Genomic DNA, 16520 nt, shown 5'->3' with positions numbered 1-16520 from the left:
GAGAGAAAGAGAGCTTTTAGAGTTTACCTCGCTCAGCAGCAAGCGGGCGGCGGGAATGAAAAGGGTTACTTGATTCAGCGTGAGTGGAGCACAAGAGCTCGGAGTGCACAAGCTTCTTTTTCTTCCCTTCTTGGCTGCTTGCCGCCTGCCATGGCATCACATAATAATCCATTTGATGACCCTGGCGAGAATCCGCATCGCAGTGACGGACGAAATATTGCTTTTGGAGGAGAAGATGCAACTCTGAATCCTTTTGCAGCGTCGAACGAGCCTCAGCAATCTCGCGCACCGCAGGCTGCCTACACCGGACCTACTACACAGCGATACTCCTCCTCCGACTACGTGAGCGATCTCATAGATCTCCAGCACAACCAACCCGCGCGACCTGCAGCGACCACGTATCCGCCGCCTCCACCAGCCTCATCGACTCCCATGGGCGCACGCCCGTCTGCTGGAGGGGGCGGAGGACAGTTAAAGCGAATGGAAACATTTAATACCGACACAGGTGAGTTGGTACATCCATTGAGAAGAGACTGTAGGTACCGGCAGATTTCTGATTATATATGTAGGATCATTATATGACGAGCCAGCAGCAATTGACGATGATGACGACCTGAGGCTCTTGGCACACCAGGGCCCGATTGCTGGAGCTAGGAACAACCAGTCCGTGTCTTCTGGCGACACTGCTGCTGGTGGTGCTATACCCATGCGACCATCAAGTGCTCCATCGCCTGGAAGAACTCGACGGAAGCAGCGAGGATGCCTAGATGGTGTAAAGGATTTCGTGAACGAAATGCTTGGACGGCCTGGCTCGGCTTCCGGTACAGCCGGCGAAGGCGGCGAACGTATTATTTATGTTAATAATACCACTTTGAACGACGAACAAAAATTCCTGCACAACCGAATATTTACAGCAAAATATACGATAATTACCTTCCTGCCACGATTTTTGTACGAAGAATTCTCTAAATACGCCAATTTGTTTTTCTTGTTTATTTCTGGTATTCAGGTAAGAGAAATATAGAGAATCATTGTGTACATGTAAATGGGTACATGTTTTCAAGTATATTCATATTCTATTGGTAGCAAATCCCTGATATTTCACCTACGTCACGCTGGACAACCCTCGTTCCGCTTTGCATCGTGCTTTTCATCACTGCAATCAAGGAGATTGTAGAAGACTGGGTACGTTTCGATCAAGCATATCCTTCAGTCGATCGCAATGATTTATGAAATAATGGAACTCTTTAGGGCGTGCATCGATCAGATGCAGAGTTAAACGCGAGAAAATGTAAAGTGCTTTTGGGCACAGAATTCGTGGAGCAAGCTTGGAGGGATGTTAAAGTCGGTGATGTCTTGCGTATCGAAAGCGGAGAGAATTTCCCGGCAGATCTGGTGCTTATCAGCAGCTCTGAGCCTGAAGGTCTCTGCTATGTGGAGACAAGTAACTTGGATGGGTATGTATTGCAATCCTACAAACATATATGCATATTATGCTAACGCGTGAGCAGCGAAGTCAATCTCAAAATTAAGCAGGCATTGTCGCAAACAAGCAAGATACTGGACCCAGTCGAGATGAGTAGACTGCAAGGCGTTATTAAATGCGAGCAGCCAAACAATCGACTTTATAATTTTGATGGTGTCTTGTCCATATCATCGATGGACCAAGTCGGAAAATCCAGAGAGTTTGCCCTAGATCCTACGCAGCTGCTTCTTCGAGGTGCCCAACTGAGAAACACATCCTGGATCTACGGCATTGTGGTCTTTACCGGTCACGAAAGCAAACTCATGCTAAACTCGAGGTACATTATACTGGGACACCACACTGTTGGGAACAGGTGCTGATTAAATATATGTAGCAAAAAGCCATCCAAAATGTCAAATGTTACCCACATTACCAACCGAAATATTTTGTATCTGTTCTCTATTTTGGTCGTCATGAGCATTGCTTGCTCTATCGGTGGTCTTGGATTCGCGGTAGGTATCAAGTTACCAAACATGAGGAAAGCACAGAGCATTTAATTCTGCCATTGTAGCTCTCTAAAGGATCCCAATTATCGTACCTTCCTATTGAGAATACCAACCGCGCTGCCGAGTTTGGATATGACATTTTGACTTTTTTGATTCTATTCAACAGTTTCATCCCTATCAGGTATTTCAGAATATACAACTATAATTGGTTTTAAGGTCTTGACTAACACTTTGTAGTCTGATGGTTACAATGGAGATTGTAAAATTCATTCAATCCTTGCTGATAGAAGCTGACTTGGATATGTATTACGAGAAAACGGACACTCCCGCCGTTGCGCGAAGCAGCAGTCTTATCGAAGAACTGGGGCAGGTAAGAGAGACTATTAGCAAAGAAATCATACAATTTTCTGGGGAATTCTGAATATTTTATCAATTTAGGTCAAGTTTGTCTTTTCCGATAAGACTGGTACTTTGACGTGCAATGAAATGCAGTTCCGGCAGTGTTCTATTGCTGGATTGTCTTATGCCGACAAGGTGGATTCTGATAGACAAGCGAGAGATGGCTCCGATGACCCGACTTTGCAGTATACCTTCAACCAATTAGAGGAGCATTTAAAGACCCATCCGACGGCGAATGTCATTAACGAATTTTTGATTTTGCTTGCATGCTGCCACACTGTTATTCCGGAAAGAGCGGGAGATACAGACGAGATTGTTTACCAGGCATCGTCCCCTGATGAAGGTGCTCTTGTTAAAGGAGCTAGTCAGCTTGGTTATCGTTTCCATGTAAGAAGCTTAAAACACAATATAATCCTGAATTTAGCGCTAATGTTGTAACATGATTAGACTCGACGACCGCACTCTATAACCTGCACAGTCCGTGGTCACGATATGGAATTCCAAGTTTTGAATATTTGCGAGTTCAATTCTTCGCGTAAACGTATGTCAGCCGTTGTCCGTGGGCCTGATGGAAAGATCAAGCTTTACTGCAAAGGCGCAGATACCGTTATTCTAGAACGTCTGGCAGAAAACAACCCATTTGTTGAGCCAACGTTAATCCATTTGGAGGTAAAGTCTATTGTCTAGAACTTCAAGCGATCATTTCGATGCTGATCTAGATCGCTATTTAGGAATTCGCTTCAGAAGGTTTGCGAACACTATGCATTGCAATGAGAGAAATTCCAGAGGATGAATATGCCCGATGGTCTCAAATCTATGACAAAGCCTCGACCACATTGGTCAACCGTGCCGAAGAACTTGATAAAGCTGCCGAGATGATTGAACAAAATCTGTTCTTGCTTGGTGCAACTGCTATCGAAGACAAACTTCAAGATGGCGTACCAGACACCATTTACTCCCTCCAAGAAGCTGGTATTAAGGTCTGGGTACTGACCGGTGATCGACAAGAAACGGCCATCAACATTGGATATTCTTGCAAACTACTAAATGAAGAAATGAGTTTGATCGTGTGTAACGAAGACAACCATTGGGACACAAAGAACTTTTTGGAGAAAAAACTCAAGGAAATCAACGATGTGCTAAATCGAGGTGATGAATTAGAGGTAAGCTCCAAGGAAGGAAACGATGAAATACACGAAGGGGACACGTCTCTGATCTGTATTTTAGCCGCTCGCCCTGGTTATAGACGGCCGTGCTTTGACCTTTGCCCTGGAAAAGGATATTGAAAAGGTTATGTTTGAGCTTTCTGTCATGTGCAAAGCAGTCATCTGTTGCCGAGTGTCCCCTCTGCAAAAGGCGCTTGTTGTGAAGCTTGTCAAGAAGTATGACAAATCGATCCTACTTGCTATCGGCGACGGTGCAAACGACGTATCCATGATTCAGGCGGCGCACGTAGGCGTCGGTATCAGCGGTGTGGAAGGTCTGCAAGCTGCGCGCAGTGCCGATTTTGCCATTGCACAGTTCAGATTCTTGAAGAAACTTCTGCTTGTACACGGTTCATGGGCGTACCAACGCCTCAGCAAAATGATTTTTTACTACTTTTACAAGAACATCGCACTGTACCTCACGCAGTTCTGGGTAAGTTTGCCAAGAAGGGAATAATTTTGAAATGGCGTAATGTTTGGAAAAGCTAATTGTGTACTGCGTGCGTGGACAGTATGCTTTCTATAACGGGTTCTCCGGTACAACGTTTTATGAATCATGGACGATGTCGTGTTTCAACGTCATTTTCACGTTCCTACCGCCTCTTGTGATCGGTATATTCGATCAATACGTGTCTGCGCGACTGTTGGACAAATATCCGCAAATGTACATGCTCGGCCAAAATAATGAGTTTTTTAATCAACGCAGATTCTGGGGTTGGTTCGTCAACGCCGTCTATCACTCTCTGGTATGTCTCCGAAAGCACAATATGTTGGCATAGAACACATAATTGATGTTCTGCGCAGCTACTCTTTTTCTTAGGAGTCGGTGCATTCAGCAACGATGGTGTGTTTGCCAACGGCATGGTTGGTGGGCAGTGGTGGGCCGGAACAGGGGTGTTTACAGCTGTCTTGGGCTGTATTCTCTGGAAAGCGGCCTTGATCACAGAGTAAGTATACCCGTGTGACACATTCCGTGGCCCAAACTGACTTCCAATTGTCTGCAGCATATGGACCAAATACACAGTTATCGCGATTGTCGGATCAATGGTGGCGTGGTACATTTTCTTGCCGGTTGTTGCGTACATTGGTCCTGCCATCTCCAGTGGCGTATTCCCAGAATACAATGGAATTGTTCCCATGCTCTGGGGCAACGTCAACTTTTGGCTATTCATCATTTTAATACCATTGATCTGCAACCTGCGCGACTTTTTGTGGAAATAGTAAGTATAACTGGGTATTATCTTTCCCAAGAAGCAGCAACAGAATTAACGGACTGTTTGCAACAGTATCAAACGCATGTACAGACCGTTGCCATATCACTTTGTGCAAGAGATCCAAAAATACAACCTACCCGATTACCGCCCGAGAATGGACAGATTCCGTCAAGCTGTCAACAAAGTCCGGAGGATTCAGCGTCTCAAACGAAACCGCGGCTACGCGTTTTCACAGAACGACAGCGATCAAAACAAGATCATTCGAGCGTACGATACGACTATCCAGAAGCCTCGAGGATAAATCGACAACTATTATTAATCCTGATATAACTTGTTTACATTCTCTATCTGCTTTTTTCTATATTCCTTTTTCTTATTTCTATCTGTAAAAACTTAAAACATTTATCCGCATTGCGATCAACAAAGTCCTTCTTGGATGACCATTTACCACAGCTCCTAATAGAATACAATTGCTGCCTCTAAGACCAACATGAGCCCGCTTTTGGTTGTTCCCCACTGCTGAATCTGTCTTTTGAACCTGCAGTTGCCCATTGTGGTCTCCTTTCCTTAGCTTTGGGCTTTCCAAATGTATATCCGTAAAAAGAGAAAATCGACGTAGAAAAAAAAAAATATGATTGGCTTTCGCAACAAACAAACGCGGGTTCACCCGAAATCCGTCGTTCGAGACAGGTTCGGAGACAGTTTGTTTGTTGACTTTTTGGGACCTGCAACGAGCAAGTTTTTGTCGCCACTTGAATTTGTAAAGTGTATAAAAATCAGGTCAGGGTTGCAGAATATTCTTCACTTTTTCTTTTCTTCTCCACAACCCCCAACTCTTTCTCTCTCTCTCTGTCTGTCTATCATGCAGCACATTGATCGTGATCAACTCTACACTGACAGTGCTTACCGCTTTGAATACGTAGCAAAGTTTATGGACTTTGGTAAATTAGCCTGCAGTCGCGTACTTGGCATCTTCCCTTTGCTGACTTAATTATTTTCCCAATAATAATAGGCGAAGCTGATATCAAGGCTATCGAAAAGATCGCTGACAAGATCCGTCCGTTGGTTCCCGTCGTTGTCGACGCAGTCTACAACAAATTGTTCACCTTTGATATCACCAAGAAGCACTTTATGCCAAAGAACGAAGGCTACGAAGGAGAGCTTCCAACTAACTTGGAGCACTTTACCGTGGATCACCCTCAGATCCATTTCCGCAAGCACTTTTTGACAAAGTACTTGAACAAGCTCCTAAGCGGTCCTTACGATGAGAGGTGAGAAAGAGATTATCTATCATGCTGCAAGCGAATGTTTACTGATAGCTTATCAAAACCTCAGGATGCTTCGCTACCTCGATTGGGCCGCCAAAATTCACACTGATACGCCAGAAAAGAAGAGCAAGATCAACGTTGAATACATCCACATTTCAGCCCTCCTTGGTTTTGTCGAAACCACTCTTGTAGGCGGTATTCTTTCGCTTAACCTTGACAAGGAGACCGAAGGCGCTGCCTTGGCTGCATTCAACAAGCTTCTGTGGATCCAGAACGATTACTTTGCAAAGTACTACTGCAACCCCAAACAACCTGCCGTTTCTGCCGCTGCTGCCCAGAACATGGGCGCTACCCAGACTACCTTGTTGCCTGCACTCATGGGTCTTGTCATTGGTGCCACCGCCGTATGGTTTGGCGTCAAGAAACACGGCATGTAAACTTTAATGTATTTCCTACCCCCTTTCACCCCTTTCTTCTTCTTTGCTAAAACAGAGATCTTGCGGTATTCAACATATATATATATATATATTAGAAGCATATGTAAAGAGCATGTCCTCATCCATTTAAATAATTTATCGTTTTAAAATCGCTGACTTTGTATCTAGACGTTGAGTGAAACAGTGAGCTGTATACTTGTATATAGTATTTCGGATGCTTACACTGCCTGACCAAGTTATTGGTAGCTTATAACCACGATTAGATATTGTCGGCAGTTTGCAAGAAGCAGGAGGGTCCCTCTAAGCTACGCAAGCATAAAAGAAGCGTGCACCAGTGAGTAGAGCATATGAAAGCAAAAGACAGAATATTCATTATTACATCCATATCAAAGTTTTATTCCTTGATCTACTCTCAAGCTTTAGATAGGTAGAATTGCCGTTTAGTTCACGTTGGCATGAAAATATATGTAGCCAACGATATATCCAGGGACCACCACGAGGAGGCGGCACTCGCCGGTCCCCACCTTCCACAGAAAGATACAGCCAATGACTTGACCTTGAAGATGTGTCGAAGCTGGCCACGACAACCGCCAAAAGCCAACTTTCTGTGGAGGTGCCCAACAGCCCGGAGGCCGTTGAGTCTTTCCAGCTTTGGGAGCGAGGCGGTCTTGAAGTCAGGAGACCGCCTTACTCCAAACTAACAAATTGATCAGTCACTGAGCGGGTAGTAGTAGTGGTAGTGGTTGATACTATCTTTGTTACCGATATATTAGGCAAACCCCGTCGAGGAATTCAGGATTGACATAACTTTGCTCCAGAAGTGCGTTGCCTGTACTACCTGTCACACCTGTCATGCATGGTGTAACCGCCCGAACCGACAGCCGGGTGGCCGATCGCCAGTAGGACACGCGTATTTCAGACTTCACCGAGGTCTTCTACGTCTTGCCGTAGCCGATCATGGAACCAGTGGAAGTCCCACGTGCATGGTTTGCATTAGAGGAGATCATTTTCTTTTACTTTTTCTTTTTTATTTTCTATTATTTCTACTCTTTTTGCTTTTTTTGTTTTGTTTTTTGTGATGAATGCAATGATGTAGTCGTTAAAAATGTCGAATGCAGATATGATGGTGTTGTATGAATGCGAATGAATGACAAAATCGTGAATGCCCTTTTTTGTCTTCTTTTGTACCTTTTTAATAACAAAAGATGGAGCATAGTTTTCAATGTTGTTCAAAATCGCCACAAGGTGTAGAATCGTATCGTATCCAAAGTTGGTGTCGTGCATGTCAAAACTGTTGAATGCAGATGTAGGTGATGTGTAGATGTAATGCTGTATGTATCCAAAATCGTGTGCGTGCATGAAACCTGTCTTGATGTGGATGTGTGTACGTTGGTCAAAATTGTGGATGTACCGGGCCAGCCTCGTGTTGATGAGTTAGGAAAGAGGTTGTTCCATAACGTGGTATTCCGGAGATCGTAGGACGCGACCCTGGGCAGAGGCGCAGGGACACCAGATTCATTTGCGTTTTGCGGTGTCCTGGGGCGATCAGACCTACAACTGCCAGTTCAAGGCAGCTACACCTTGCATGACAGGTGTCAACACACTTCTGAAGCAAAAGTTATGCCGACCCTGAAAACGTCCTTGGAGGAAAAAGCTGGCTTGACATATTTTGTGCCTTGATTCTTGATCCCTACTTGCTCACAGCTGAAACACGAGACTAAGTAACCCCAAGATGTACCTGCTGAATTAGGAATCACAAGCGTTAACAACTTGCCTGTTTTACAAGAGTTGTATGTTTCATACCTAAGAGACACTGACTATAGACAATAGACGAGCAGAAAAGACAACACCGTAGAAAGAGACCATCGAAACACCTACTACAGTAAAAGATCGCGAGCGGCATCAACGTTGTCTTGTAAAAACCCTGTATATTTCATACCGAAGACCGTGCCGGTTGGCAAAAGGAAGGAAACCACGAAGGAAGGACCAACCAAGACTTGCAATCAGCGTATAACAAGCTAAAAACGGTGTCAACGTTGCTTTTAACTAGTTTACCTCGTACCCGAGACCTTAACGCTGCGGAAGAGAAGACCGCAAAAGGAGCCACTACCAGGAATGAGCCAGCGATGCGTCTACGCGAGAATAAGGATACAGGGCAGCAACAAACGCAGCCGGTCCAGTGCTGCTTCTGTTTGTAGCTTTGACGTACCGTTGCAAACGCGCAAACGCCAGAGCTTGCTGCCCTTGAGAGAGCAGTTGGACACAGAGAGAGCACATGAGAAAGAACTTGAAAAGCAGGAACAGGCACAAAGACAGAAACCAGGGACAGAGGAGAGGAGAGGAGCCAAGCTCGAACTTATGACTGTACCAGACTTGCCACAGGTTATCCAGAAGAACCAGACCAACCATTGAGTACAATTCGAAATGTGCATTGAGACCAGAACCCACCCCTGTGGGACCTAGTCATTCGTGACTGAAATTCACTTTTGTTACCTGGGTGAATGCAACTGGCATTTTGACTGGGTGAAAGAGGGGCAAGCTGAACAAGACACGGTTTGTCCCAGAATATTGTCGATTGTCGCGTTGCGAGCAAAAATTCCGCCTTCTTTATCTTGCACTCTTCAAGCTCTTTGTCTCTTCGCTGCCATCTACAGTAGTAAACATGTATCGTGCCCGGTTTCTGTCATTTCCCAAGGGGTGCATGTCAAGTTTGTGTAATCGTGCATATATGACACTGCTCCTAACTAGTCTGACGTCGTCTGATAATCGCGCAAAACGCTTATTTCTCACCCAAAAGATTTGAATACTTTTCACGCTCTCTAACTTGTATTTCTCAAAGACGATTGCTTGCACCTCGATGTTGATTTAAGCATCGTATCAGCGGCGTTCATGCAGAACTATCGTTGCCGAACAATGGGAATGTAGATCCCGCCAAAATCCTAATAAGGTAATGTTCATTGGAGATGAACACATTTCCCAGCATGATGTTTGATAGTGAGATGTCAACAAGATTCATTTTGATACATTCATTGCTTTCCATGGATACAATGTTTCAGGATAAATGAGTATGAAACATGTTTGTTCGATACTCGTTATGTGATTACACAGGACTCAGGGACCATATACCACTGCGAGGATACTGTGTGGAACATGTTTGAAAATATGTATAATGAGCATTCAGGCCAAGTCCGTTTAGGTTACACAAGCTTCAAGAGACACTGATTTGGTCTATATATCTTTTGGACTTGCTCCGCCAGTAACACATCCAGTGTTGTTGCACCCTAAGCCCGAGGCATTCCACTTCCAGTTTCTTCTTTGCTGTGCGTTACAGTGTAACTAGAGTGTTGGATCGTTATGCTTTCGTAAATCGAGCAAGACTTTCTTTTCCCTGGTGAAGAGGAGTTGCTGAGCTGTAATATTATCTACTGAATCAGACGATAAGAAAAGTAGAGAGACTACGTGTGTAGGCTTTGGACGGAAAAGCCGCATGGACGCATGCTCTTGACTGATGTGGTTAGATTGGACCTTCCATCTTCCCCCAGAGAAATTCTTGACATAAAAGTCACTGGTCCGCATATTTGCAGCCTGGCATAAGCAGGAAGTTTATGGAATTCACTTTCTTTGCTGATTTGGTGCAATACGCTGTTCCATCACACGTTGTTCCCTTCTTTTTTTTTTTACTAACCATCAGTTCTTTATCAAGGCATGCTTTTTGGATCTTATAAACAGACGCTATCTCTCGCAGCCGGTGTGAATTGTTGGGTTGTATGGCACTTCTGGCAAGAGGATAGCCATGTCTGGACAGGACATAATCTACGATACCAAACCATTTGCCTTTTACCGGGATATGCTTCTCTCAACGTACATACCCACACAAGTTGCATTTAAGAAAAAAGAATAATCAGGTAATAACCAGAATGAAATATTATTTAATATGTCCTGAGTGTTCAATTTCAGCCAAATGTAAGCGGGGGCCGTAGGTTATCCCGAATGCATTTCGAGCGTCCCAATATCTCATAAATCATAGAAACATCTCCACATGTCAGACTACTAGTTGCTGTGGACCAAGGAGCTTTTCGCTCCCAATGTCAACTAGACAAATTCCATGCATCGAAAGTTGCGTCGGCATAGATCAATCAAACTGTATTAACCACGATCATCTCAAAGAGTTGGGATCGAGAACAATGCTGTGATGACTGACGCTTTCATACGATTGTGTTGTAAAAAGAAAGGAAACGGGGTTTAAACCATGAATATCCGTACCCTGCATGATCAGTGCATTTTTGCTCCGCCAGCAAAACCCGCTGTTACAAAAGTCAGCATGACGTTGCTTTTATTGTACAGTAACTGACCCTTTCGCTTACCTTCACTCCAATGTCCCAGGAGCAACGTGTCAGCTCTTATCTCCAGCACAAGGGCTTGTTGAATTTCAGGGACCTTGGCATTTCAACAATAGACCTGTCTACTGGCAAAAGGTAGGCTTTGACAAAAGCTGAACCGTACAAGAATGTCAAAATGACAAGAACTCGCTACAAAGCTATGTCAAGACAGGTCTGCTCTTCCGGTCTGCAACGCTAGACAATCTCAGCAGCGAGGACGTTGACAAGTTTATCAAGGATCACAACATTCACACCATTCTCGACCTACGAACAAGGTGACCCCCTTAGAAGAAATTATGCGTCTTGTATTTCACTAATGGGAACGCAGCTACGAAGGACGATGCGATCTTCCTATTGACAAGAGCTTTCCCACCACAGCACTTGAAAATGTATGATTAGGAGAATATGATATACGCATGGATATACATATATCTAATGCCGAGATAAACAGGTCAAACCACTCGATGTGCTTTCACTTGATAAACATGAGCAGGAAGCAGAAGCCACGAAAGATACATCCGGTAACGCGTCGCTCGTTCGAAAGAAATATCGGATAGACTTTGCGGGCCGGAATTTCCAACGGAATTGTATTTTCACATCATGCTCGCTATCTGTAAAAATGTAAGTAAGCGCTCAATCAACAAGATATTTGCATAATAACCCCGTTTTCCTATTATTGCAGAATGATCATCCTGCTCATGATATTCTGTCAGCGGCGAAGAGCCGCCATGCTCGTTGGCGAGAGAGTACTGACACCGATGGGCGTTGCCAACATGTACAAAAGATTCATAGACCACTGCCAAAATGAGATTTTTCAAGCCATGATGATATTTGTAGACGAAAAGAATTATCCTGTACATATCCATTGCACCCAGGGCAAAGATCGAACTGGGTTGGTTTCTTGCCTGTTGCTGAGCATCGCGGGCGTTCCGCTTGAAATCATTGTGAGAGATTATGCACAGACGCAAAAGGGACTGGCACCCATCCGAGAAAAGATGCTGCAAGAGCTCAAGGAAGCAGGCCTTTCTGAAGAATTTGCTGACGCTCCTCCACAGGTATCGTCCTACAAATATACGACTAGGTGGATAGAGTGAAACTTATCTTTCCCTTGTAGAATATGCGTGATCTGCTGCGATACATCGAACAGACCTACGGATCAGTGAGCAAGTACCTCGATCACATAGGATTCGGAGAAATCTATCAGAAACGCGTGCGCGATATCATTTCTGTGTCTCCGGAAACAAAGAGCACGAATTAGACATTAGACATATAGAAGCATCATTATCAAGCAATTTAATTATGAGCTTCAAGCAATATATCTTTTCTTCTTGATCCTGTCCACGCATCTATTACATTGATGGCATCCGTCTGACTTTTTGCATAAGAGCTCTTCTATCACATTTAAAGCAAGTTTATTTGCAAAGCTAACCTCTTTTTTGCATCGTTGTTGTAAAGTTTTTAGATTATTACAAAAAGCTGCTGCTTTTTCATTCAATGTTACGATATCTTAAATTACATACACAGAGCTGATGCTGTTTATTATCATCGACGTCGCTCACGCTTTTTATAAGGTCCCCTCTGACGTTTCTCCCTTCTGTGTGGCCAATCAAGTCCAAATATTTTCTGGTGTCGAGCACATCGCACACAGTAAAACAGCTGATCTTCCGGTAAGGACTGGTTGCAAGTCATGCAGTTGAATTCCACACTGCCGATCGAAGACAAGTCTGACCCATCGAAAAGATCGTCTAAATCTTGTTCATTCGCAGTTGACGGTTCGTTGTTAGGAGCTGCTGGAAACTGCTGCTGTGCATGGTATCCATAGGCATGCTGTTGAGGTATTTGGGATGCTTGGCTGTAGTAGCCACCATCGAGACTGGCAATGAATTGGTATTTCGGATCGTATAACGGAATCTGTACAAATGGTGGAGGCATCGTTTGGATAGCTGTTGCTCCCTGCTTTGCATCCTCGTTTCCAAACACCACTCGTCCGTCAACTCTCGAGGAAACTCTCCATCGTTCTTCGCTTGCCTTTGGGATTGCGGCAGGCGCAGTGTTCCGTCGTGGTAGGCCTTTACGCTTTATAGATGTCGCTGCATCCTCATTGCAGTCTTGGTTTGATTCTTGCATATTCGTTTGCTCACATGTTTGGGAATTTGACCATTTGCTCAGAGGTGTACCACCCTGCATAAAGTAACGGGATGCTTGTGGGTTTTGCCATTCACGTAGAGGAATGCCATCCTGCGTAAATTGCTGATTTCCGTGTAGAGAAAAAGGATGCTGGTCATTAGGAGTAAATGCGTAAGGTGCTGATTGCAAATCTGTCGACGTGCTGCTACTTTGTGCTATGTTCGTGTAGGGATAGTTAGTTTGGGTATTCTGAGCGATTGTATTATTAGATGCATAAGAAATTGATCGTGAATCGTTCGAAGCAGTTCCCTGCTGTGTTGGATGTTGAGAAGGATGTTGAGAAGGATGTTGAGAAGGATGTCCGAGAAATCCAGGGATCCATGGGAACATGAAACTGAAACCACTAGGGAACATTGGATAGCCGATTATAGGTATAGCAGCCTGCATTGGGTGATACCAGGTATATCCAGAGTAAAAAGATTGGTTATAGTAAGTAGACGTATCTGGAGATCGTGGCCTAGGAGCGATATGGACGTTCATATTCCTTCGCTTCTTGTTTCTTTGTGATGATTTAGTTGCATTGCTGTCGTCCAATTTCCGCTTCTGAGGTTGCGAAACGTTTGATCCTTGCACTATATGTGCCAGCAAGGAAGGCTGCCATCCACTCGAGCTACCCGGAGATCCGTAAAAGGTATTTGCATTCAAAGGATACTGTAGAGGAGCATCACACTGGAATCCACCTGCGATTTGTCCCTTATCTTTCTCCTTGCCCTTCCATTTGCGTTTGCCTATATTAGCTTGCGAGAGGGAACAGTCAGTGCTGGCAGACTTTCTGCCTGGGGGCCGGTTCTCAGCTATGATAGCAACGGCGTTAGATCGTGGTTATAATGTAAAGTCTAGGCTACTATGCTTGCCATCCACATCCACGTAAATGTTTGTCTCAATAATATTTCGCTTTCTTCTACTCCTTCTTGGTCCTCCTGTCTGTCTCCAGTCTGTATCCTCCTGTCCAATATCATTCTCTGGATTTGGATTGAAAGCGCCTTGTCCGCGTCTATGCATAATGGTATGAGCTGCATGCGGAAATTTTAAATCGCAGAATAGCTTTACCTTTCGCAAGTAACACACATACACTCACAATTATTGATACCAAAGTAGCCAGCGCCGTAGAATACAGTAATCTCTTCTCCAGACTGGATCTCCTTTAGGACCCTGAATGAGACCGAGCCACCTTCGGCTTTCATGAACTATAAAGATGGAATAAGTAATGAATATTAAAACAGGGACTTCCAAGTGCATACTTCACAATTCGCATCGCAATCATGCTATACATATGTTACCAATTAGAATCTTACCATGCTAAAGCATCCTTAGAGCTAGTATACCTACATTCATGAAACGAGCTGGACCAAGGAAGAGGCAAGAGCCCTTTCTAGTGGTCTGCATAATACTGAAATCCAAGCCTTTGGCACGCAGCTCTTCGTCCTCTTCAACACTGAGTGGCAGCAAACAGCCGAGGCAGTTCGAGATTTGATCTCCTTTGTTCCAATCCTTCGTTGCGACGAGGCAAGCCTCGACATCGCGCCCATTTGAAGAGTATCTTGTTGTGTCCCTGATCTCGTACCCTGCGTCAACGGAATACCTAATACACTGCACCTTAGCAAAGAAAATAACAAAAGGTGCCTCGTATACCTACATTTTCAGGTATCGTACCAAATGCTCCATAAACTTCTTCTTCTCATTCTCTGATGCATTTTCGTAAACTCCTCGGAAAGGGGGTATTCTGCAAGGGGAACGTGTTGATATGTTAACGAAGAGGCATTCGACATAGTATTCAAAAAATCATCGGCTTGTTGCTGCAAATCGTAAAGCTGCAGTCTGGTTGCGACCAGAATCAGGACGTGTTTGCCAAGCAGATCACTGCTCTGGCATTACGCCACCAAATCTTCGCAACCAAATGCAAGTTTCACTTTACCGACCTTTCAGAATCACGATCTCCAGTTCCGTGTTTACACTTACTCTATCAATTCGGCAGCAGCTATCTTGCATTTGTTCTCTTGAACGACGCGTCGCTTGATTATTTCGGTGACTTGATCCTCGTCCACAGTGGGCCACACAAAGTCGACGTCCAGCTTCATAGTGCGGAACCACAAATAGAGGTTGTCCACGAGAGCAGCACTAAAGAGATCGTCGCATTTGGAGATGAACTGGCGGGACATTGTGGACGCAGGGCACCAAATGCATTAAAGAAAAGAGAGAGCAAATTCACGTCGTGAACTCCGCTCAATGTATAGATTCGGTTCAATGTCCCAAGCAACAAGATTGCTGATAAAACGCCTGAAAGAATTCTACCATTATTATCAAGAAAACAGTCAAGACAAGACTTATAAAGTGGTAATCAACGCGTTTACATACCAACTGAGTCAAGAAACAACCATTGCAGTAATTCGAACGCAGGCTGTCGCAAAGCCACCTCACGGTAGGACCAGCTTGCGAGGCAACTTGAGAGCAGAAACTAACTTGGTTTCAGAGGTTCCGCGTGACATCTGAAGCTATGAGCTTCAATTTCTAACAGCAACATTCATGTCCTGCTTCCTTTCAGCGAAGGGAAAGCGAATCGACTCACGGAGCTCGTAAGCTTTCAATTTGAAAGTATGCAAGTGATCAGGTGGTAAGAACCATTGCTATCGATGAGCAAATTTCATGTAAAAAGTTCTTGATAGCTTTTTTATCCTTATTTACACTCTTTTCCAAAATCAAAGTCGCACCCCGCCAATTTTGAAGTCGTTGATTAACAAAAACAGAAATCGTATTTGCCCAGAAATCTTTGCGCACGATGACAAATCAAATGTCGCGTACACAGGAAAAGATGTCGCATAAGAAGGTTTGGCAAATCCATCCCTATATAAACACGTCAGCTTCTCAGGCGCTGTGGTTTTTCTTCATCCATACATTTTTTAAAATCGAAATGAGCAACCAATTTCGCTATGAAGATGGGCAGGGCCATGTTGTTGATGAGTATGGCTGTCTTGAGCCCATGGACTATGTCGTTGAAGAGGAAGTGTACGCTCTTCAAACCGTTAGTTCTCACACGGAATATTTGCATGGTATATCTTGCGAGTGCAACCATGAGTCTGTTGCTACGCATGTCGACGAGCCAAAGAACAAAGACATTCGCATGAGAGAACGGACTCCCAAGCGTGCTTACACCATATACACTGACCAAGATAGGGTCAGATTTTTCAAACTGATGTTTGTGAGGTTTTGAGTGCGTCAGCTGCTGCAAAGCAGTTAGGAATACATGTCCGTTCAGCACAAAGATGGGCATCAAAGTATGAAGATGATCCTGACAGCATTTTTGAGAAGCGTGAAAACGGTGGTCGTCCGCGTATTCGGGCATTATCTAAGCTTCCTTAAGGCTACAATGGATGAGATGGATAAATATGAGCACATGAAGGACCATTATTTGGTAATGGATAATGCTCCTATTCATAAGGCCGACAATATCTCTAAGTATATC

At 44.2% G+C, this 16520-nt stretch overlaps 8 protein-coding genes across 8 annotated transcripts in view; 6 read left to right on the top strand and 2 right to left on the bottom strand.

The window, feature by feature from the left end:
- Positions 1 to 150: 150 nt before the first annotated feature.
- Positions 151 to 5090, top strand: VTP01DRAFT_6070 (uncharacterized protein; the record flags this gene model as incomplete). The annotated part of the gene is made up of 16 exons (XM_069384931.1): positions 151 to 505; positions 570 to 1009; positions 1087 to 1185; positions 1252 to 1457; positions 1512 to 1802; positions 1860 to 1977; positions 2037 to 2152; positions 2209 to 2341; positions 2410 to 2757; positions 2818 to 3039; positions 3102 to 3533; positions 3598 to 4008; positions 4088 to 4321; positions 4380 to 4522; positions 4580 to 4795; positions 4862 to 5090. The coding sequence occupies 16 exons, from the start codon at positions 151 to 153 to the stop codon at positions 5088 to 5090; spliced, it is 3993 nt and encodes a 1330-aa protein (XP_069234770.1).
- Positions 5091 to 5651: 561 nt separating this feature from the next.
- VTP01DRAFT_6069 (uncharacterized protein) lies at positions 5652 to 6494 on the top strand (the record flags this gene model as incomplete). The annotated part of the gene is made up of 3 exons (XM_069384929.1): positions 5652 to 5730; positions 5802 to 6060; positions 6125 to 6494. The coding sequence occupies 3 exons, from the start codon at positions 5652 to 5654 to the stop codon at positions 6492 to 6494; spliced, it is 708 nt and encodes a 235-aa protein (XP_069234769.1).
- Positions 6495 to 7716: 1222 nt separating this feature from the next.
- VTP01DRAFT_6068 (uncharacterized protein) lies at positions 7717 to 8174 on the top strand (the record flags this gene model as incomplete). Its single annotated transcript, XM_069384928.1, has 2 exons — positions 7717 to 7800; positions 7974 to 8174. 2 exons carry the CDS (start codon positions 7717 to 7719, stop codon positions 8172 to 8174), a joined length of 285 nt encoding a protein of 94 aa, XP_069234768.1.
- Positions 8175 to 8600: 426 nt separating this feature from the next.
- VTP01DRAFT_6067 (uncharacterized protein) lies at positions 8601 to 8903 on the bottom strand (the record flags this gene model as incomplete). Its single annotated transcript, XM_069384927.1, has 1 exon — positions 8601 to 8903. The coding sequence occupies one exon, from the start codon at positions 8901 to 8903 to the stop codon at positions 8601 to 8603; it is 303 nt and encodes a 100-aa protein (XP_069234767.1).
- Positions 8904 to 10868: 1965 nt separating this feature from the next.
- On the top strand, positions 10869 to 12131 carry VTP01DRAFT_6066 (uncharacterized protein; the record flags this gene model as incomplete). The annotated part of the gene is made up of 6 exons (XM_069384926.1): positions 10869 to 10969; positions 11032 to 11148; positions 11202 to 11262; positions 11325 to 11494; positions 11556 to 11928; positions 11988 to 12131. 6 exons carry the CDS (start codon positions 10869 to 10871, stop codon positions 12129 to 12131), a joined length of 966 nt encoding a protein of 321 aa, XP_069234766.1.
- Positions 12132 to 12415: 284 nt separating this feature from the next.
- Positions 12416 to 15219, bottom strand: VTP01DRAFT_6065 (uncharacterized protein; the record flags this gene model as incomplete). Its single annotated transcript, XM_069384925.1, has 7 exons — positions 12416 to 13854; positions 13915 to 14054; positions 14111 to 14247; positions 14302 to 14325; positions 14390 to 14642; positions 14697 to 14783; positions 15020 to 15219. 7 exons carry the CDS (start codon positions 15217 to 15219, stop codon positions 12416 to 12418), a joined length of 2280 nt encoding a protein of 759 aa, XP_069234765.1.
- A 67-nt stretch (positions 15220 to 15286) lies between these two features.
- On the top strand, positions 15287 to 15550 carry VTP01DRAFT_6064 (uncharacterized protein; the record flags this gene model as incomplete). The annotated part of the gene is made up of 1 exon (XM_069384924.1): positions 15287 to 15550. The coding sequence occupies one exon, from the start codon at positions 15287 to 15289 to the stop codon at positions 15548 to 15550; it is 264 nt and encodes an 87-aa protein (XP_069234764.1).
- Positions 15551 to 15968: 418 nt separating this feature from the next.
- The window catches only part of VTP01DRAFT_6063 (uncharacterized protein), a gene marked incomplete at both ends in the record, with an annotated part of 976 nt that continues 424 nt past the window's right edge, over positions 15969 to 16520 (top strand). Inside the window, 2 exons of the mRNA XM_069384923.1 lie at positions 15969 to 16232; positions 16314 to 16469. Of these exons, the coding sequence (XP_069234763.1) occupies positions 15969 to 16232; positions 16314 to 16469 (420 nt within the window). The remainder of the gene's footprint in view (positions 16233 to 16313; positions 16470 to 16520) is intronic.

This window comes from Rhizomucor pusillus, assembly GCF_041956525.1.
Source record: "Rhizomucor pusillus strain CBS 183.67 unplaced genomic scaffold VTP01scaffold_28, whole genome shotgun sequence".
Taxonomy (NCBI): domain Eukaryota; kingdom Fungi; phylum Mucoromycota; class Mucoromycetes; order Mucorales; family Lichtheimiaceae; genus Rhizomucor; species Rhizomucor pusillus.
The sequence above is the reverse complement of the archived record's forward strand: the minus strand, read 5'-3'. Positions and strand labels throughout refer to the sequence as shown.